The 22,841-nt window shown below is 44.8% G+C and overlaps 1 protein-coding gene, 1 long non-coding RNA gene and 1 pseudogene across 2 annotated transcripts; 2 read left to right on the top strand and 1 right to left on the bottom strand.

Moving 5' to 3' along the window:
• Positions 1-2,884: 2,884 nt before the first annotated feature.
• Positions 2,885-7,625, bottom strand: LOC148120996 (uncharacterized). Its single transcript, XR_015738886.1, has 2 exons — positions 7,420-7,625; positions 2,885-6,477 (listed from the first exon to the last, which is right to left on the bottom strand). It is a non-coding gene; the product is annotated as an uncharacterized LOC148120996 (long non-coding RNA).
• On the top strand, positions 3,641-10,070 carry LOC148120995 (T-cell-specific guanine nucleotide triphosphate-binding protein 2-like). The gene is made up of 3 exons (XM_087910686.1): positions 3,641-3,790; positions 3,877-4,055; positions 8,040-10,070. The coding sequence occupies exon 3, from the start codon at positions 8,068-8,070 to the stop codon at positions 9,310-9,312; it is 1,245 nt and encodes a 414-aa protein (XP_087766812.1). The 5' UTR covers positions 3,641-3,790; positions 3,877-4,055; positions 8,040-8,067; the 3' UTR covers positions 9,313-10,070.
• Positions 10,071-20,773: 10,703 nt separating this feature from the next.
• On the top strand, positions 20,774-22,234 carry LOC148120994 (phosphoglycerate mutase 1-like; annotated as a pseudogene).
• The last annotated feature ends 607 nt before the right edge of the window (positions 22,235-22,841 follow it).

The following is a 22,841-nucleotide window of genomic DNA, read 5'->3' as shown; positions in this document are numbered from 1 at the left end:
AGTGATTTGCATGGAAATTGAACGATGCCCACCTGAATCATTAATGGCTCAAGGAAGAAATAATGGAAGAAATTAAAGACTTTCTAAAATTCATTGAAAATGATCACACAACATACTCAACTTTATGGGAAACAATGATAGCATTGTTAAGAAAGTTCATAGCATTTATGAATTAACAGAGCATTTGAAAACTTTAGGAAAAAAAAGAAGCAAAAAACCCCCAGAAGAACTAGAGAGTGGGAAATAATCAAATTGAGAGCTGAAATCAACAAAATGGAAACAAAGAAAACAATACAAAGAATCAATGAGACAAAGAGTTGGTTCTTCAGAAAATCAAAAAGAAAATAGGAAAAACTTTATCCAAATTAATCAAAGGGCAGAAAGAAAAATATCCAAATTAACAAAATGAGAAATGAAAGGGGGCACAAAACAACAGACTCGGAGAAAATACAGAGAATCATCAGGTCATATTTCGAAAACTTGTACTCCACAAAATTGGAAAACTTAAAGGAAATGGAAAACTTTCTGGATAAATACCACTTACAAAAATCAAATCACAAACAGATGAGCAAATTAAATAGAGTTAACTGCTGAAGAAATAGAAACAGTCATCAAAATTCTCCCAACGTAAAAAAGCCCAGGACCAGATGGTTTCAGCTCAGAATTACACAAGATTTTCAAAAAGAGGTAAATACCATACTCCTCAAATTGTTCCACACAATAGAAACAAAAGAAACATTGCCAAAGTCTTTTTATGAGTCTACAATTACCCTGATACCCAAACCACAGAAAGACATTACTAAGAAAGAGAATTAAAGACCAATCTCACTCATGATCATTGCTGGAAAAATACTAAATAAAATACTGGAAAATCGAATCCAAGAACACATCAGAAACATCATCTACCACGATCATGTTGACTTCATCCCAGAGATGCAGGGATGGTTCAACATATGAAAATCTGTCAACGTAATCCACCATATAAACAAATTGAAAAATAAAAATCACATGATTATCTCATTAGATGCTGAAAAAGCTTTTAAAAAAAAACAGCATCGCTTCATAATTAAGTTTTGTGGAGAGCAAAGATACAAGGAACATACCCAAACATAATAAAGGCAATATACAGTAAACCAACAGCCAGCATCAAACTAAATGAATTGAAACTCCCAGCAATTCCACTGAAATCAGAAAAAGACAAGATTATCCACTCTCTCCATATCTATTCAATATAGTTCTTGAGGTCCTAGCTAAAGCAATAAGACACCAAAAGGAGATCAAGGGGATATAAATTGGAAATGAAGAAGTCAATTTCTCACTGTTTGCTGATGATATAATAGTTTACATAAGCGGTCCCAAAAATTCTACCAAGGAACTTCTACAACTCATGAACACTTTAAGTAATGTAGCAGGATACAAGATCAACTCAAAAAAATCTGTAGCTGTCCTGTACACAGATGATAAAAGGGCTGGGAAAGAAATCAGATAAACAACACCCTTCACAATAGCCACAAATAGCATAAAATATCTCTGAGTAAATCTAACCAAACAAGTAAAAAAGCTGTATGAAATAACTTTTTTTTTTCATGAAATAACTTTAAATCTTTGAAGAAAGAAATTGAAGAAGACACCAGAAAGTGGAAAGATCTCCCATGCTCTTGGGTAGACAGAATTATCATAGTAAAAATGGGAATCTTACCAAAAGCAATCTACAGATTCATTGCAATGCCCTTCAAAATCCCAACAAAATACTTCAAAGACCTTGAAAGAACAGTATTCAACTTCATATGAAAAAGCAAAAAACCCAAGATAGCCAAAACAACCCTGTATGATAAAAGAACTTCTGGAGGCATCACAATCCCTGATTTCAAAGTCTACTACAGAGTTACAGGACTGAAAACAGCCTGGTATTCGCATAAGAACAGACAGGAGGACCAATGGAACTGTATTGAAGACCCTGATATTAATCCATACACCTTCAAACACCTGATTTTTGACAAAGAAGCAAAAAATATCAAATGGAAAAAAGAAAACATATTTAACAAATGGTGCTGGCATAACTGGAAATCAGCATGTAGAAGAATGAAAATAAATCCATATCTATCAACATACACAAAACTCAAGTCCAAATGGATCAAAGACCTCATCATAAAGCCAGCCACACTTAACTTTATAGAAGAGAAAGTGGAAAAAGATCTTCACTAACCCCATTTCAGACAGAGGTCTGATCTCCAAAATATACAAATAAATCAAGAAGTTGGTCATCAAAAGAACAAATAATCTAATAAAAATTTGGAGTACAGTCCTAAACAGAGAACTCTCAACAGAGGAATCTAAAATGGCTGAAAGACATGTAAGAAAATGTTCAATATCCTTAGTCATCAGAGAAATGCAAATCAAAACAACTCTGAGGTTTCATCTTACACCAGTAAGAATGGCCAAGATCAAAAACACTGGTGAAAACTTATGCTGGAGAGGCTGAGGGGAAAAGGGAACACTTCTGCATTGCTGGTGGGAGTGCAAACTGACACAAAATCTTTGGATACCAGTGTTGCAATTTCTCAGAAAATTAGGAAACAACCTTCTTCAAGATCCAGTAATACCACTTTAGGGTTTATATCCAAAGAATGCTCAATCATGCCACAAGAACATGTGCTCAATGATGTTCATAGCAGCATTGTTTGTCATAGCCAGAACCTGAAAACAACCTAAATGCCCCTCAACCAAAGAATGGGTAAGGAAAATATGGTACATTTACACAGTGGAGTACTACACAGAAGAAAAAAATAATGACATCCTGAATTTTGCAGGAAAATGGATGGATCCAGAAAATATCATATTGAGTGAGGTAACCCAGACTAAGAAAAACAATTATCACATGTGATCACTCATAAGTGGATTTTAATCATAAACCAAAGAAAACCAGCCGACAAATCACAATCCCGGAGAATTTAGACAACAATGGGGACCCTAAGAGAGACATATAAAATCTAATCTACATGGTATGTAGAAAGAGACAAGCTCTTCTGAGTATATTTGGAGTTTGGGGACCTTGGGGGAGATTTAAATGGGAGTGGAGAGGCTGCGAGGGAAGCAGAGAAAAATGTAGAGCTCAATAAAAATCAATAAAATAAAAAAATCAAGGCAATGTGTCACAGATGAAACAGGTTAACTGCTAAGGTCTGCTTTTGTATGAGACTTTTGCTTGCTTGGATGGTTGAAGCATCTGCAGGATGTCTGTTACAAGATCAAGCTTTGGCCACACCCAGACAGGATATGAGTTAATTTGGCTCCCCAAAATTTTAACTTTGTGGGTTTTTTCCTTTATAATCCTTTTGATAACCATGTCCAGGGCCTTACCTAGAGAACTCTTTCTGGTTTCTTCCTAGCCAGTGTATTTCTAGTTAAAAGCCTCTAATTTATTAAAACCTAAGTGTTAAGTTAGGCTGGTAAATCTCTAAATGACCCGGGACCCACAAGAAAAGGGTAGTTTTCCCAATAGGTGCCCACAGCTGAGCTACCAATCTCCAGTGGGAATCTCTACCACTAACTCTGCTATAATGGCCACGCCACAGGCTTAGTAAGTCCGACCTAAAACAGCTTGGTCTATCTGCCACCTTCTCTAAAGGTCCACCCCATTGTTTCATGCAAACCATCCATTTCTAGGAATGGAAACTGAAACCAATTCTGAGTGCAGCCCCTTCTCTGGGGGTGGTTTGTATAACCAGAGTTCATACCTAACCAGGAAGTTGTAGACAGAAAGGGCTGTGTGTGAACCAGGAACAGTAAGGTAATTTGGGGGAAGATCTGGGAACGGTGAGGTATCTTGGGGAAGATCTGGCTGTTCATTCCTGTGTTCCTTCTTCCTTTATTCAGTTCTTCCTAGGACACAGGAGACCACACCTCACCTCTTTTCTTCCTGAACATCCTGAGTCTGAATTCCAGTTCTAGAGCGTTCCAAGGCAACTTCCCTTTCTGCAGTGCATAGACCTCTCCTAAGAGGAGAGCTTTCCCAGAGCCGCCATTGCCCTCAGATCAAGGCCACCACTGCTGAGGTGAGTGAAGGGTTCTAAGTTCAGCTTGGCCAATAGCCCTAGAAGTGTGATAGCATGAGCAGGGGAGCACTGACTCCAGGGCAGGAGGGCGTGGGGATTTCAGACAGGGAGCACTCACAGCAGCATCCTTCTGTGCCATCTTCTGGGCCACAGAGCATCCTGAAGCAGACAAGCAGCAGCCCTTCCTTCCACCTGCTTGTGTGGACCTAGCTGGTCTTCTGAAGTAGTCGAGCTTGGAGGAAGACAGCAGGTTGGAATATCCAGATGCTCTTGGAGTCTTTGCTGTACCCCATGGAGAAAAAAATCCCAGATGAGAAACAACCATCCACAGTGTCTGGCAGAGCAGTTGAGCCCCCTGGCTTTCAGGAATCTGCTGCTGTCAGACGGTTGTTATTCTGATGGCTCCATCTTACACTTCCTGTTGTTTCTCTCTGGCAGTTTGCAGACATTTGGCCCTGTATTTTCAGGGGGTTTAACTGTGATACGACTTCAGGAGTTTCTTTTTTGCCCTTTGTATCTGGAGATCTACATGTCTTTGTATCTGTTTGGATGTGCATTTCTCTCCCTAAATTTGGAGACATTCTTGCTAGGATTGGTTGAGAATATTTTCTGTGTCGCTGGAATGGAGTTCTGCTCTGTCTCTGCAGATGTGTTTCATGGTGTTCCCAAGGTCACACATGTTCTGCTCATGGGCTTTTCAATTTTTATGGTCTTTTCTGACCAAGTCTTCCCATTCGTCCACATAGTCTTCAATTTCTGATATTCTGTCTTCTATATGATCCACTCTGATGGTGTGTCTTTGTTCTGAGCATTAGCTTTAATGCATTTTTCAGCTCCAGCTTCATTTAAGTCAAGATTTTGCTCAGTATTTCTCATTATTGAATTCTATTTTCATGCCCTGTGTTGACTTGTCTTTAATTAAAAAATGATTGCTTGAATCTTCTTTCTCTGATCACATTTAAATCATCCTTGTGAATTCTTCACCTGGAACTTTATCTAAGTCTTTCTCATGAAGATCGTTACTCTGGAGTTTGTAGTTTTTAGAGGAGATGAGCTGTCTTGGGTTTTCATATAACCAAGTTTTTGTGTTCGTATATGCTTAGATCACTGGGTGGATTTTCTTTTGTATATATTTACTGCCTTACTTATTTTATAATCGGAAGCAGTTGGGTGGGCTTTGACGATTCTGATACATGGGGTGGTCAACAGGGGTCAGGTGAACTTGGATGTCTAAGGCCTAAAGGGGGGAATGCTGACCTCTCTTGGGGAATAGGTGGATAGACAGCTGGCAAGTCTGACAGGCCAGGTAGTGGATGGGCAAGAGGCCTGGCAGGCACTGGATCTGTGGGATCTGAAGTCTCTGAGGGACAGGAGACCGCCTCATGGGGTGGGTAGTGGGTATGCAGGAAGGTTGACAACCACCAGTATTAATATGTAAGTGTTAATCTCATGAAGCAGGCAGCTGGTCAGGCGGGCTCTGATCAATGTTTGGAGATAATGTCCTGCAATGTAACCCTGGCTGGCTTAGGGACATCACTGCAGTGTCCTTAGATAGATGTTGTGAATTACATTCTTTGGAGGATGGTCTCCTCAAGTGCCCTTGCCTCTAACAGTAGTCTTTCTTCCTTTTTCAATTTTGAATTTATTTAATTTAAATATTTGTCACAAAGCGAGGGTCCTTTTGTTTAATACAATATAAGAGCATCCTTCTCCCTCTCCTCCCTGCTGTCCCTTCCAGACCTCCTGTTCCCTTTCAGATGTGTGCTCTCTAACTCTTTATTATTGTGACAGTGTACTAACAAATAAATACATACACTCAACCTGCGGCTTTTAGCATAGCTTGTATAGATAGGTATACTGGTAGACATCAATAGAATATATATATATATATATATATATATATATATATATATATAGATAGATAGATAGATAGATAGATAGTGTCAGATAAAGAGACAGACAGATGGGAATTAGGGCTGGACATTTGGAATTGAATTATCAACCAGGAAGCTCCTCTCTGGCTGAGACTACTTCAGCCTCTCGGCAGCTTGTTACCACTTGTGCCTCTTCATCTACGTGTGACAACCCACGCAATTTCCCACATTCACTTTGGCACGTCAACTGTTGGTGTCAGTGTTCAGGTCTTGTGTAAAAAGCCATAGTGTTGAGGTTCTATGGGTATCTTGGTCATATCCAGAAGACTCAGCCTTGCAGCGGACTGTGTGGTCTTCTGACTCTTGTGCCGTCTGCACCCTCCTCCTCAGTGTTTTCTCTCTCTTAGGTTAAGGTTTGTGCTATCAACCGAGGCTGGGCACGGCAAAGTCAGCTGTTCTCTGCTTTGTGACCAGCTGTGTCTTTCTGAAGAGATCTCTCACTGCTGTGAAAAGGAGCATCTTTGGTGGTTAGAGAGAGCTCCGTGTACCTGTGGGTATAAAGAAAAGGGTTTGGAAAGCAGCTAGGAATATTCTGGGATAGGAAAGTGACCATAGTGAATTCTCCTCTGAGATCTGTGACCTCACTAGCAGCACACGGTGGTTGGTTAGGTTTTCAGTTACCAGGCACGATTTTCTTCTTCTTCAGCCAGTGTGATGCACAATTAAACAGGTGTGGGTCACCACCAACACACAAATGCCACCCCTGCACCTTTAGTTACCCCAGTGTGATGGTCATCACTGTGGCTCACGGGAGTCGCAGCTGGGCAGGATTAAGGAATGTTCTCCTCACTTGGAAACTCTCACAGCTCCTTCTGACGTTAGGGAAGCTGGGCCTTTGGGAGGAGATTATGGATCAGATGCAGCTTGATTGCTATGCGTCCTTTATCTGGAATGTGCTGTGTCTTCAGCACAGCACCCTTCAAATTCTAGGACTCAAGCAAGGGCAATAGCAGGAGCCTGTGCTGTTTGAGGAGTAGCGTGGGCTCCCCTGACCCACAACTAGAGAGAAGTTTCTCATGTCTGACAATGATGTTTCTTTTACCCTATGACTCAGAGGGGAGGCATTATCAGTCAATGGCATAATGTCATTTAAAGTGTATAAATATACAAATACCTATATACATATACACAGACGGCATGTATATATGTATAATTAAGTAAATATGAAATGAGAGGATTCCAAAAGTCATCTTTTTATATAGTTTTTCCTCTTACCCCAATTTGATCCTGATGTTTTTTTTTTTTCTGGAGTCTCTGAGCCAGCATGGTTTTGAGAAATTTTATGACCTCACAAATCTGTCAGCATTATTCAGGATGCTTGTCAAAGATCTCTCAGGATGCCCCTCTCAATGCCTGGTGTGGATGCTCTGATTCTTAGTTGTCTTGATTTCAGACCTAGTCACCCCAGAGAACACAACACAGTGACGTACCCAACTGAGCATCTGAACACCAGAGAGCAGAGTACCTCACTTAGGAGTCTCTCGACCATGGACATCTTGCCCCGCTTCTGCTGAGAGAAGAAAGGGAAGCCACAGTTAGTTGGACATCTCTTTTCAATTCAGCCTTTTCAGTCCCTTGTCTGGTCTCATGTCCTCATAAGAATAACTATCCAAAGAGACCAGAAGCCTTGAGGTCCCACAGGCAACTCAGTGAAGGGTTCACGTGAGGTTGAGGACCCAGCCAATAGAAATGTTACTTCTTTCATGTCCTTTTAGGTTTGATAACGTGTATGGGTGTCATTTTAATGAAAATAAAGGCATTTAAATGGAACTTCAAAAATGATAATAAAGGCTGCAGTGGGTAACTGCATAGAGTAAGTGGAGACTGAATTAGACAAAGAAGTACAAGAAAATTCCTAGGAGTGTGAGCAAAAGTCTTCTTCCTATCCAGGGCAGCAATTGCAGCAGCAACCAGAGCAGCAACCAAGAGAAGAGAAGACAGACAACGCCGGCTCTGATGTGGGTCAGGGTCAGGGTCCTACTTTAATGAACCAGCAAAAAACATTTTTTTTTCCTGCTTTAATTAATGATTACAATTTCTCTCCTTTCAGCTCCATTCAGCCTCTACCATAAAGAGTCATGGCTTGGGCCTCATGCATCGATGAATTCTTTAAGAATTTTAAGAGGGAAAGCCAAATCGTCTCTGAAGAAACCATTACCTTGATTAAATCCCACATCGAGAACGGAAACCTCCAGGAAGCACTTTTTGTAATCCACAGTGCACTGAGCGACATCGAGAATGCCTCCCTGAACATTGCTGTGACAGGGGAGACAGGATCGGGGAAGTCCTCGTTCATCAATGCCCTGAGAGGGGTGGGGCATGAAGAAGAAGGAGCAGCCCGCACTGGGGCGACAGAAACCACCACAGAGAGAACTCCTTATCTACACCCAAAGCTTCCCCAGGTGACACTATGGGACCTGCCTGGCATTGGATCCACTTCCTTCCCACCAGAGAAGTACCTAACAGAAATGAAGTTTGGTGAGTATGACTTCTTCATTATCATCTCTACTTCACGCTTCAAAGAAAATGATGCCCAGCTAGCCAAAGCCATCGCAAGGATGAACATGAATTTCTACTTTGTCCGAGCCAAGATAGATAGTGACATATATAATGAAAAGACGAGCAAACCTAAAGCTTTCAACGAGAAGAAAGTCCTGAAGAATATTCTAGAAGAATGTTCACGTCATCTCAAGGAGGCTCTCTCCAGTGAGCCTCCAGTCTTCTTAGTCTCTAACTTTGATACGTCTAAGTATGACTTCCCAATACTGGAAAGCAAACTCCTATATGATCTCCCAGCCCACAAGCGCCATGTCTTCATGCTGTCCTTGAGCAGTGTTACTGAGGCCACCATTAACCTCAAGAGAGATTCCCTGAAGCAGAAAGTCTTCCTAGAGGCCCTGAAGGCTGGAGCATGGGCCACCATTCCATTTGTTGGCATGATCAGGGATGAGTTAGAGGATCTGGATGAAACATTCAATCAATTCAGGTCTTACTTTGGGCTGGATGATGCCTCACTGGAAGAGATTGCAAAAGATTTTCGCATGCCTCTGATTGCATTCAAGGTGCACCTTCGGTTTCCCCATTTGTTTACAGAAGATGACGATGTGTCTTTAGGGAGAAAACTATGGAAATATATCCAGATTATTTCCTCAGTTATTGGTGGTCCCATTTCTGCTGGCTTTTATTTCAAAAAGTCTTACTATCTGCAGAATCTCTTTATTGATGCTGCAGCAAATGATGCCATAGCTCTTCTTAATAAGGAAGACCTTTTTGAAGAGAAGGTGGGACCTTATGTATCTAAGCCTCCTGATTACTGGGAATGACAGGAAAAAGAGACACAAGTTCCAATCAAGTGTTTACTCTTGGCCTTGCTTTGGACACTGCCTGACAAACGAACCTTGTCTGTGGAGCTCAGAGGGCTCCTTTTCCTCCCCTGGAGACAGAAGATCACTGTGGCAAGAGCTCAGTTGTGCTTTAGTAGGAAACAGTCATCAACACTGTGTAAAAAACAAAAACAAACAAACAAAAAAACCAAAAAAACCCAAACAAACAAAAAGAAAAACACTGTAAAAAAAAAGGAAATCTCTTTTTCTTTAAAATAGTATGTAAAACACACATGAAAATATTGTTTGGATTCCTGATTTTATGGTCTAATGACTCCTGGATCCTTTACCCTTCTGAAAGTCTCCACACACTTCTGCATCTCACAGCCATTTCTGCTTTGTCACTTTTCCTTGAGGGCATCTGATGCCCAACACTGTGTAGATAAACACACCGCAGTAAGAGGTGGGAGCCCCACACAGTAGTCACACGACAGATGGAGACTGTTACTATTAGCAAGCTCCATCCAAGAGGAGCTTGGTAAAAACAGAAGTATAAACATTTGTATAGATCCTCTTGCCTCACACAAATAAGGATGTCTATTTCCTATCCTGCACTGCCAATCAGAGTGAATTGAAATTCACCCAATGTGATTGGCAACTGCCACTTTAATTATAAACTGTCTCTCCTTGTTGTAATTTCTCTCATAAAAGTAAATAAAATAAATTAAAAAAGATCTGCTCGACTGCTTTCCTCGAAAGTCGCAGAGCCACAGTTGGTCCTTGTTCTCATTTCAGCAGGGCCAGGCCATGGAGCTGCTGACAGCTTGTTTGTCCCTCTACCCTGTTGATCATTTGTGTCGATTATGAATTTTCTGGTTGTCTGACAGAACTTAGAACCGAGTGTGAGAGGGCTCCCTGAGAATCCCAATGAGAGATTATCTGGATTAGTTGACTTTATCTCTTTATGTTATATATCAGTGACATCAAAGGACCATCTTAATGGGAAGCAGGACCCTCCTCCCAAGGATGGGATTCTGGACTGCATAAAGTATGTAAGGGTAGTTGAACATGAATTTGTTTTACCCCTGACTGTGTTTGCCACAGGACCAGCTCTCTCAGGCCTGTTCCACTGGGAACTTCCCACTAGAGGGCAGTGCAATCTTGAATTGTGACCTCAGAGATTCCCTGGCTGCCTTACATGGCTTTGCAGGACATTTTGTCACAGCCACAGAGAAGAAACTCAGGTAAACACCTGACTGGGCTCTTGGTTAAAGTCCCGGTGGAATTTCCATACTGATAGCTTTCCCAGCAGACGAGGAGAGAGGCAGGCATGGCATCCCAGGGGCAGAAAATAAAGCACATGTTAGGTCAGTGTTGGAATCCTACAGAAAACCAGAGGCAGTGGTCAAGGCCCGAGTCCTCTGTCAGCTCCATCCATGTGCACACCACACTGACATTAGTGACTTCTGAGTGTGGTGACCCACACACCCGACAAAACAGCATGAGGGAGGAAGGTCTGCTTTGTCTCAGAGTCGGAGAACTGCAGGTCATGTTCCAGAGGTGGCAGGTGGCAGAAGCGGTGGGGTCCATCCACGCAGAAGGCTGTCTGGGAGATGACAGAGAAGCAGCAGACAGAGCTGGAGGACACGAGGCAGGGAATTCACAGTCCTGGGCTCCAGACCTATGAACAGCCCCGTCCCAGGATCCACAGCGTGAAATACAGGAGCCTGTGGAGCTCATTTCACATTCCAAACACAATACTCTTGTATCCATAGCTTATTCTCTTTCTGAAGTTCCAGACATCCGGGGAGAAATTGATGCTGTACCTTGTATCCAAACAGCCTGGAGCAAGAAAGTTTACCTTCTTTGGTGATGCTGGATCTTCTTCAATGACTTGTCTGATGTAATCCACAATATGGAAGTTTGTCCAATGTGTCTCCTCATTCAGAATTTAGTGTCATCAAATAGGGCTTCAGCTCACCTCTACTGATGGTTGGTGCATCTGGGTGGTACGACCTGGCCAGGTTCCCATGCAAAATTTATGTCCCCATTCCCATTATAATCCTCATTTTTTATTCCAGCCTTTCCATACATGTGATATGTATACCTAGTCAGGCAGTGGTGATTTACACCTTTAATTCCAGCACTCGGGAGGCAGAGACAAGCAGATCTCTGTGAATTCTAGCTCAGCCCAGTCTATAGAGTGAGTTCCAGGACAGCCTGTACTGTTACACAGAGAAACCCCGTCTTGAAAAAAAAATAGTATATCTAAATATATACATATATTTCAATGTGCTTCAATACTTCTGATCACAGAGCAGCCATGTTGCCATGTAGCAGAAGACATCTATCAGCAGGTGGCATGGCCTGTCCCTAATGAAGTTGTCTCTGAGGGTGGGAGCCTCTTGGTCCCATTTACAGGAAAGTACATTACAAGTACATGTCACTGACACTGATAGCAACAGTAAAGGTCTGCCTGCTCAGACTGTGGCATTTCAGTCCCCAGAGTTAGGTTCATTGATTCCCCTGACAGGTTAGAATGGCTGGGTGAGCAGAGGCTGTGGGAGAGGGGCTGATGCTATCGTCTGGAAGCTCTGTCTCTGATTGTCTGGAGACACAGCCATCCCTTCTTCCTACCATACACACGTCCTGTCACAGTCTTACTGGTGTCCTGCCTACGCCCTGACCATAAACTCCTCCTTGGTTTCACTGTGGGAGTCACAGCACAATTCTAGGAGTTGGAGAACTGGGGCAGAGCAGCTGACGTCAGCACCCGGAAGCCCTGACTCCTATTTCTGTGCCAGTGTATTGTGTGCTGAGGAGGGGAGAGAGGAGAGCAGCCACCTCTGTCCCTGGGTAACAGAATGCCGGGAAGTTTATTCCTTTATCACTTGATCTCACAGTGAGACCAGCAAGGAAAGAGGGAGTCAAGGTCACATGTGGGAACCAAGTCTGTGAAAACCCAAATCTGCTCACCTCAGAGCTAAGGCACCTCCACTGTCTCTGAGAGGAACATGGGATCCTTTCTTTAGTTACAGAGGAAATTGTAGAAGATAAAGACCATCATTATGGGACAACAACAGGTACAATGCCCTGTGCCTGATGCATCTATGCTGTGGATGTGTTTGCATGTGTGTCTCTGTGTGTGGTTGTATAGGAGTCAGCCTGCAGCTATGTGTGTTTGTGTGTAACTGATGACTCAGTACTTGTAGCTACACACTAACTGAAGGGACTCGAACCCACTCAAGCATGGGCTCTGGAAGGCTTTGCCCTTTTCTCCCATTCCCTTTGCCCTCCCAAAACCCATTAGATTGCTTCCCTAAAGCTAGCCACCATGGTCTAGTTCCTTATTTGGCCACTGACTCCTCCCGAGGCTGATTACTAAGGCCTGGTTATCAAAGCATTGAAGTCTGGCAATCAACAACCCTCTTTGGCTCATCTAATTCACATGTCCACTCAAAATATACTACAGCATCCAAGCCCATTGTAACACAGACCTCCCCTTTTTCATCTCGTAAAAATTACACCTGCATGGTCATTTGATCTGTTTTTCGGCCTGAGTTAGAAAGCAGCCACTTTAACCCTCCTTCACTTCATAAGGGATTTCTCTGTGAAAATAAGTGTGTGGGTGTGGTTTGTGCCTATTATGAGGTCCAAGAAGGAACCCCCATTCTGAGGGGGTTTCCCTCATTGGTGCTGAGACTCGGATGGGCCGGTAATTTCCCAGCCCCTTTTCACATATTCCAGTCCTTCTGGCACCCATTTCCCTCATCCAAAAGCAGCTGATTGGAAGTCCCCCACCTTGGCCATCCTAAACAGTCACCATGTTATTGGGGGACAGCCATCCAGAGTCTAGTGTCCCCACTCTGTCCTGCAGGACTGGGGAAGACTGCACCCCACCATGAACTTCAATGTTTACAGTGAACTCCCATGGACTAGCTGTTAGTTAGGCACATTCAGTCCAGTCTGGTTAGGTAAGGGCTTCCCCTTTTCCCTCTTAGGGGTTGCACTGCCTTAATCTGGTGCCCTTTCCCCCTCCAAAACAAACTGTCAAGAGATGGCAGATTCATCCTCAGGCCACGTTGGACATGGCCTTGGTGATATTGTCTTGGTGACGACCCACCCTCTCTATGAGACTGCTCCTTGGCCTCTCAAGATTCACAGGGACACCTGGTATCTTCACTTTGACCCACTACTACCAAGGGTGATGGGCCCCACACCCTCCATTCTCAGTGACTTGACCTCGGCATGTCTCCTCCAGAATCTCCAAAGGCTACAACACTCAGACATCAAATTTCCTAAGCTCATTCACTGTAGTACCCAGGCTCGGCCTCCACACCCACGAGATAATCAATCTAAAAGGCTGCCTAACAGCTTTGGGATCCTAACATTACTCAGAATCTTTACAAATTTTGTGAGCACACAGGAAAAGGGAAAGAGATCCTTTATGTCTCTGCTTTTCACTTTCCTTGCTCCAAACCCTCCCAGTAAGCTTCCTGCTCACCACCCCAAGGTCTCTTTGCTCTCAAGTCCTCCGCCCCTCCCTGGCTCTTCTGCTCCTAAAACTGAAACTCTGTCCTGTGACCCAGCAGATTTACCACCATCCACCTTCCTCCTCATGGTCAGGTGGCTTTCTTACCTTTGTCTGACACCCTCCCCACTTCTCCATCCACTTGGGTTTCACCAAGGCCAGACAGACCAAATGGTAAGTTCTTGACTCCCACTTCCTCCTCCCCTACTTGCCCCTCTCCCTCACATCAGCCCAGGATGCTGCAGAACCCTCCCAAGCCACAGCTTCACAGGTCACTCCCCTCAGTAGTGACCTCTGCTTTCCCCACCATCCGCAGGTGCTCCATCATTCCCTCTTCTTTCCTGCCCACCTAGGCTCTGGTAACATTGCAATGGCCCCCCCTCCTTCTCCTAGCCAATCTGGCTGGGCCACACCCTCTCCCACGTCAGCCCTGCCCACTGTGCACTCTCCAGCCTGGCCTGTCCAGAGGACATCAGTATGAGCATACCTGCTTCTCCAGCACTCTTTGACAACCAGGCACTTCCTTCTGTTCTAGAAGTTCTGTAACCTCCTTAGGTGGGTGTAAGGCTACTGTGACTGACACCCCCTTACACACCCACACTACCCCACTCCCAGAACCCCCTCAGCCTTCCTCCTCAGCTCCATGTTCCACCTGCAAGGGTCCAATAGCCCCTCCCTCACTCCGAAAGCCCCCTTCTTTCAGCCTGACACAGCTCCTCCTCCCTTCCTAAAGTCAAATTCTCCACTGTTGAGAACCAAGGAAACTAACAACTCCCTGGCCAAGGCCCTTGTTGCTGCTGCTTTCCCACCTTAACCCTTTCCTGTCCCGACAATGCTTTCAGTTTAAACTTAATCACACAGAAATTATAATATTCTGTATATTCTGTAATGACAAAACTTTACTACATTTATGGTTTATGGTTTGTTTTCATGTTAAAAGATTTCCAATGAAATATTCAACTCAAACTTTAAGGCTCAACTTAACAGGAATAAAGCTGCAAGTTCTAATCTTACAAAAGCTGTATTAACTTATTATAAACTGTTACACATAATCAAAACATACAAGTTAATTATCAGCTACCTCAGAGATGTTCATATTTTTTAATATGTTCATAACTATGCTTATAGTCATGATTAATTGCAGAAATAAATTTTATATTACCTCCTGCATATTTTTTCAAAGTTAAATCTTTGAAACAGGTAACAACTCATAGACAAAGTTGATCTGCTTTAGATATATTTAGTAGATAATGATCTTCAACTTGTCAGCGATCTGCTGAACATGGCATTTAACATTTTCAATAAAACAGACTTTGTTATAGACATGTCAGCTCCTGAAAACACCCCTAATCTCTCCCAAAGAAATGGATGGGGTCAGGAGAACCTCCACATGGAGCTTACTTGAAATGTGACAAAGCTGGCCACTGGGTGTAAAACTACCCTTCCCCCTTCACCTTCCACTGCTGTAACCTAGTCCAAACCTTAGACAAGTAGGGCACTGGAGAGTTGATTATCCTCCTTTGCCTACACAAGGGAGGCCAGTAGCTTCCCCCTCCTCCAAAGTTCCTATTCCACAAGAAGGTCCTCAGAATCTTCTGAGGCTGGTCAAAGGATCATGCTGCCCAGGGACCTCTGTCCCTAATGACCTTGGAGGACCCTAGGGTAACTGTCCAAGTTGCTGGTAAGTCTGTCATTTTTAACAGATTCAGAAGCTGCTTGGTCTGCACTTCCTGTTTCTCAGGTGAAATTCTTCGCTCTCAGATCTCTGATGGTGTGGACAAGTAGGCCAGGGACAGCTTTGCCTGCTAAACAGCAGCAACCAAGGCTTCGGTTGTTCCCAATCCTCTCCCTATGTGAAAATCAGGCCTCGCTTTGCTAGAGCTACTGCTAGGTCTAGACACAGCTTACCTTGTTACCAGACTCAGATAAGAGTTAAGCTCACAAAAGAAATCTCAAAGTAACTTTTCACTATTCCTGCTTTTGAAGGAACTTGATTTACCATGGCTACTCTCAGTGATCAATCACCTGTGTCTCCTGGTGAGTGATTTTTTTTTGTTTTGTTTTAAGTATAAAGTATTTCTACAGTCTGAGGATGTAAAAGCTTAAGTTGTGATTTTAAAAGATGTGACTGGGGCTGGAGCGAGGGCTCAGAGGCTAAGAACACTGCCTACTCTTCCAGAGGACTCTGATTCAACTCCCAGCACCCACATGGTGGCTCACAACCATCTATAATGAGGTCTGATGCCCTTTCCTGCATACATACACAATAAATAATTCTTTAAAAATAGATGACTTAAGGCACATGAAAACTTGTTTCATATTTCCTTCCTCCTCTCTATGCTCCTGTTGGGGTCCCACTCACCCATAGTCAGAATTCACACCAGCCCTCCAGAGCCCTCCAGAGCCCTCCAGAGCCCTCCCTTAACTCACTCCGGCCAAGGTTTCTTCCTCCTCATCCCCTCATGACCCATTTCCTCACTAGGAAAAGATGTCCTCTCCAGAACTGACTTGAACCTTTCACCTCAACCCATAACCCCCTCATTTTAGTCCACCTCACCCATCTGTGCTCCTTATCTCTGCCATGATGGTCAATTTCCTCTGCTCATAGATCCCTAAATCCCCAATCCTAGTACATCTTCCATACCAAGCTGCTTCTGCCTCACCCCCACGAGCCTCTCTCTCCCATCAGTAAACAATTCTTTAAACTCAAAGACACTCCGCTTGCAGCTCCAGCTCGGCCTCACAGATCTATACAAATCTTCCCGTCCTTACACGACCAAACTATGCAAACACTTCCTCAGACTGACTTTTGTCCCCGTAGTTCACCTCTCCAAAGCTTTATAGTACACACTCCCCAGGTGGCCTCCCTGTCTTTGCACCCTTGCCACAACCTGTCTGCTCATTTCTGAAGCTGATAAATTCACTGGGGTCCTTCCCATCACATTCTATCCTAACCACTCACTCTCAACGTTTAACTTACAGAAGACTCCAGGCTCTTTCCCTGACTCAGAGTCTAACCCTCCCTGCTTAACTCATCCTGCACATTCCTTACCTGTCCTCCACACAGTCCCCCCACGCTTCTCCCTTTCCCCCAGCTTCTCCAGACCCCTTCACTCCTGCACAGGATTCCTCCTACACACAAGAGGGTCCCTTAGCCTACACTTTTTATATAAATGACGGCACCTTCCTGTCAGACATACACTTCTGACTGACCCCTCCATCATCAGTAAAGACAGCAGTTACATAGACATGACAGCCTGTCAGCTGCCACCCCACTTTTATGATTCACCTCACTTTCGTGACTCCCCTCCCCTCCCCAAAGGCTACCCTACTGCAAACCCAGATAATGAGGAAACCCAGACACCTAACCCTCCTACAACACAGGACACTATCCTTACACCAACTCTGTGCAGTCATCCTCACCCTCCAGTTCCTGTTCCCCTGAGATCATCCATTCCCACAATCTCATCTCCCTTCATACACTCCTACTTCATTCTGTCCTTATGATTGCCAAACATCCTCCATGAAGTGCCTTCCCTAAATTCATTAACTGTCCAGACATTCTCAGACATCAAATGCTCTGAACAAATCCTGCACTCCCAATTACAATACATAACCAAACCCATTGGTCTTCTGTCCAATGCACACACACACTCATGGCGAAGCTCTCACTTGGGTCAAGGTCATGCAATAAACTCTCTCCTCATGTTCACTGATGCCTCCTTCAAGGCCTCTCACGGCTTCCTCTGGCCCTCTCTTCAAAGTCCTCTGTCAGTCACAGTCCCTCTATTGCTACTGACACCACAGTTACCAGTGCTCTGCCCCACTACTGACCACTTGTCCCCTTGACCATCCAAGTCTCACTTTGGGAACCAAAGTTAAATTCTCCCAACCCTTCCACACCAACATTCCAGCCTATTACAGACATTCCCTCTCACCATTTGCCAAGCGCCTCCTCAATCATCTATGCTCCTACAATATTTTAATTTCAAAACCCACCTAAACTCCCCCAAAAGACTATTCTGATGTAACAAGAGCCTCTTAAATTGCATTGTCCACAACCCAACCAGACCCTGCTTTCAGATAACAGTTGTTCCCCCAATTAACTTTATATAGCCAATCCGAATTTTCCAGGCTCCTCTCAAGCACTCTCAAACAGATTTTAAGTAAGTATCCTGCCAAACAACAGCCTAAATTTTCCTGCCTATTGCCTCTTCCTAAGGGTGGGATCTCTCTTCATTTCCCTGGGATCTGTCCCCCTTTCCCTGGTCTTGAGACTCCTTTTCCAGCTACCAGGACCATGAACCTAACAGTTTCAAATGTACATCAAGAAAAATATTTTTTCTAGACTCCTTCACTTTACCTCTGTTAAAGTAGCTATATATCTGTCTGGGCAGATTTCAAATCAGCTGCAGACTCCAGCAAACCCCAGCACCAGGGCCATCTTTTTCCTCAAAAATCTGCATCCTGGTCCAGCATCAGACTGTACTTTTCTAGCCTCAGTTGGTCCTGCAGAACCTGAACATTAACTGTTCTTCCCGGCCTTCACCAACAACCCAGCTTCCTAGGGTCCCTTAGCAACTATGCCCTGATGTCATCAGGAAGCAACCAGAGAAAACAATACTCATTTACCCAACTCACAGCAACTCAATAATAAATCAAACAGGAGGGGGTAAAGAGACACTAGCCCACTGGAGCATGTGGCCCTGGCAGGCCTTGCCCTTCTCCCCAGTTCTCTCTGCCTTGCTGAAAACCCTTAGAATGCATCGCTAAAGCTAGCCACCAAGGTCTGTTCCCTTATTTGGCCACTGCCTCCTCCTGAGACTGGCTACCAGCTCCAGACATCAAATTATTAAAGTCCAGCCATCAAAAGCCTGCTTTGGTCCACCTAATGAACATGCCTGATCAAGATATACCACCGCATCCTAGCCCACTCTAACGCAGCCCTCTCCTTTTTTTCTTCTTAAAAATGACACCTGTATGGTCATTTGCTGCTCTTCTTCTGCTTGGGTCAGAAAACTGCCACTTGGAACTTTTCTTCCCCCGCTGAGAGGAGCAGATTGTGGGAGGGTTGGGGGTGTCACCGTATGGTGACTAACCTCTACAGTTAGCAGTCAGGGTCAGGTCTAACGAGCATGTGTTCGGCAGGATCTGGGAATGGTGAAGCCCTGCGGCAAATTCTGAGGATCACTTTCATAGGAGGACAACACTGTGGAATCCATGAGCGAGAGGACAGCAGGGAAACACTCCTCAGACACCGCCGAACCCGAGAAAGCCAAGAGAGAGGCACATTGCCCATGTGCTTTTTGCAGTGCCTGACTCCACCCAGCACTTAGTGCAGCAGGGTCGGTTATGAGTCATCCCACAGCCATGCTGGGTTATAACCACTTCCTGTTATGCTCCTCAGAGCAGGAAATGGTGCAGACCTTTCAAAGCTGTACTTCTGAAAGCCTGTGCATGTAAGCTCTGACACTTTGTCTACCTTCTAACGAAGACGCTGCAGAACTCAGAAGTGGAGAGACTGAGAAAGATGTGTGTCAATGCGAATCAACTTCAGTGACTTAAGACAAGACATAAACTCTTATGGGTGATGTTAATCTCGACTGATTTTTAAAAAAGAAAAGAAATAAGATAAAAGGTGGCCAGAGTCCTTGCTCAGTACGGGTAGGTGTCACCATTATTACTGTGAGCTAGAGGACTGCTGGGGCCTGAGGCTCACCCCTACCCCTCGCTAGATGAATCGGGAGAATCAGGTGCTAGGAACATAGGCGTGGTAGAGCCTGAAAGAGAGGAGTCTGGGTACCAAGCGTCATAGATACCAAAATAGATTCCTTGGATATTTTAAACATGTGGATCTCGTCTTTTGGTGAAGGAGAGGATAGGATTGTATGGGGTAGATCATGGGGCACAGGTCAAGTTTCCCAGGGAAGTGGCAGTGAGCCCTAGAGATGACATAGATTGAATCATGAATGAGCAAAGGGAGATGGTCAGAGTGAAAAGCAGCACAGTGGGTGTTGTGGGCGGACACAACACACACATCTGCTCATCCCAGATAGGGAGCCCATGACAGACCAAGGTACAGGACTGAAGGGACTCTGGCCAGCTCAAGCCAGATGAGTGAGGTTCTGGCAGGCTTTGCCCTTAACTCCCATGCCCTCTGCATCACTAAAAACCATTAGGTTACATTCCTAAAGCTAGCCACCAAGGTCTTTTCCCTTAGTTGGCCACTTCCTCCTCCTGAGGCTGACTATCAAAGCCCAGTAATCAGAAGCCACTTTGTCTCCCCTAATTAACAGACCCAACTAAAATCAAACACACACTTCATCCTAACATGGAGTTTTCCATTTTCCCTTTATAAACCACCATTTGCCGATGTGCCACATCTGCCTCTCTTTACCCAGAGGCAGTCCTTTGTCCCTCCAGGACAAACTCCCCTGGCCTCTTTCCCTTGTTCCCTCCCTCTTCTCCCTCTTCCTTTATCTCAGGTCTTTGTCTCTATTTCCTGTCCTCTGTCCCTCTGGGGCAAATAAATCTCCTTTGTGCTGATAACTTGGTTTTGGGGGTCCTGAGCCGGTATGTTTCCTTGCACAGACACCACCAAAATCCAGCTTGGTGAGCCAGTGAGTTTTATTGGGATTACTTACTGGAATATGTGTGAAGCGTTACAGGAGCCAGAAATTCTCAAAGACAGATACATCAGCAAGGCCCACCCCTGCATGAGGAACAGCTCACAAAAGCTAGGGAACCTGGAGCAGTCTAACAGGGTGCGGTGTGGCCTTTCCATGTGGCCCTGTCTTAACCGTCTTCCAGGCACCTGGGGGGGTTTGCACAGGTCCAGCAGCTGGTCTGCACTCACGGTTTTCTTTGCAGCTCAGCTTTATCACTTTAGGAGAGACCTTCAGCTTTTATTGCTTACTCTGTCAGGGAAGGGTCTAGTGAATCTAGTCAGTTTCAGGGACTTCCTGAGGGTATTTTGAGTTTACTTCTCTGCCTAATGAGTTTCCCTGCAGAATGGAATGTTTCAGTCCCAGAGAAAACTGTTATACAACAAGGGGTCACGGCTTAAGTGCGCAGGCGCGGGCGTGGGACAGGCTGTGAGCCGAATCTCAGCGAGCCTCAGTCTCTGCTGCATCCCCTTGCCTATAGCCATGGCCGCCTACAAGCTGGTCCGGTGAGAGCGCCGAGAGAACCGCTTCAGTGGTTGGTACTATGCCGACCTGAGCCTGGCGGGCCACGAGGAGGTGAAGCGCGGCAGACAGGCATTGCGACATGCTGGCTATGAATTCGACATCTGCTTCACCTCCGTGCAGAAGAGAGCAATCTGGACCCTCTGTACAGTCCTGAATGCCATTGACCAGATGTGGCTGCCAGTGGTCAGGACCTGGCGCCTCAATGAGCGACACTATGGGGGTCTGGCTGGTCTCAATAAAGCAGAAATTGCCGCTAAGCATGGTAAGGCACAGGTAAAGATCTGGAGGCAATCTTATGATGTCCCACCACTGCCAGTGGAGCCTGATCGTCCCTTCTACAGCAACAGCAGTAAGGATCGCAGGAACGCAGACCTTACGGAGGACCAGCCACCCTCCTGTGAGAGCCTAAAGGACACTATTGCCAGAGCACTGCCCTTCTAGAATGAAGAGATTGTCCCCCAGATCAAAGAGGGGAAGAGAGTCCTGATTGCCACCCATGGCAACAGCCTTCGGGGGATCGTCCAGCATCTGGAGGGTCTCTGAGAAGAGGCCATCATGGAGCTGAACCTGCCAACTGGCATTCCCATTGTCTATGAATTGGACAAGAACTTGAAGCCCGTTAAACCCATGCAGTTCCTGGGAGATGAAGAGACCGTACGTGCGGAAAGCCATGGAAGCTGTGGCCGCGCAGGGCAAGGCCAAGAAATGAAGGTGAGCAGACAGACTTCTACCCCAAGACCCTCCTCCCTGCCTGTTCTGCCTCCTGCTCTCTTTCCAGCACCTGTCACTGACTCCATGTTTAGGAACTTAAGTTGTAGCTGCAGATGGGGACCCGTGGCTCCCATTTTGTTTTAGTATATTATCCCCTGCACCCACTCCCTTCATAGAATCTAGTCAGAGTAACACCTCTAGGGTGCAGGTTCTTGGTCCACATCCAGGGATGGCTCCTCTTCCCGAGAGAGTTGAGAAGTAGTAATTACAGTTTTCTTAGTCCTTTGTTTACAAGGGTCTGCTTTAGGAGGAGGTCAGGGAGGAGTCATGTTGTGGCCTGACCAGTGAGAAGCTGCAGCCACGTTTTGTCCCTGGAGCCTGTCCTGCACTCTTCCGGTCATTCCAGTGGAAGGTGAAAGTAGCTTGCATTTAAAAGATGATTTAGAAGATACTACCTTCCTCTCTGACCCTAAAGGAGCTGCTGGCCCCAGAAGGTTGGGATCAATCCTGTCAAGTGTGTTACATTTACTTTTACGGAAACAAAAAAAGTACATATATACACACACCCCTCTGAGGTTTCTAGTGGTGATTGAAATAGTCCTATGTGGTCACCAGAAAATAAGGCATTCCTCATATCAAGTGGGATAAACTCCTTGTCCTCAAGGGACAGGAGTGTCTCTTACTGTGTGTTAGGATCCCTCTGCCATGTGCTGTAGAGGGGAAGTGCCCCTTGATCACGTCTAGGGTTTTTTTTTTGTCTTTCGCTATCTGAATCATGTTCCAACTGCTTGACCCTACCATGTGGGTTCAGAACTTGTTTTGGGCATACTAAATCTTCTTTTCCAGATCAGTATAATAAAGGAGTGATGTGCAATAAAAAGCAAAACCAAAAACAAACAAACATAAAAAAACAAGGGGTCACATTGCCCAAACCTCTGTGCAATTTTGAGACTTCAGTTGGTGGAGCTTCTGCTGAGGATCCTGGGGCAGTGTTTGTGTCAGAGCCCTGGGTTCTGTCTGCCCATACCTGAGCGTGCGCTCTCTCTCTCTCTCTCTCTCTCTCTCTCTCTCTCTTTCTTTCTCTTTCTCTTTCTCTC

Source organism: Myodes glareolus, chromosome 9, assembly GCF_982192425.1.
Source record: "Myodes glareolus chromosome 9, mMyoGla1.1, whole genome shotgun sequence".
Taxonomy (NCBI): Eukaryota; Metazoa; Chordata; class Mammalia; order Rodentia; family Cricetidae; genus Myodes; species Myodes glareolus.
The sequence above is the reverse complement of the archived record's forward strand: the minus strand, read 5'-3'. Positions and strand labels throughout refer to the sequence as shown.

Coding starts and splice junctions, on each gene's coding strand:
- LOC148120995 (XM_087910686.1), top strand. CDS start 8,068: ATGGCTTGGGCCTCATGCATCGATGAATTCTTTAAGAATTTTAAGAGG.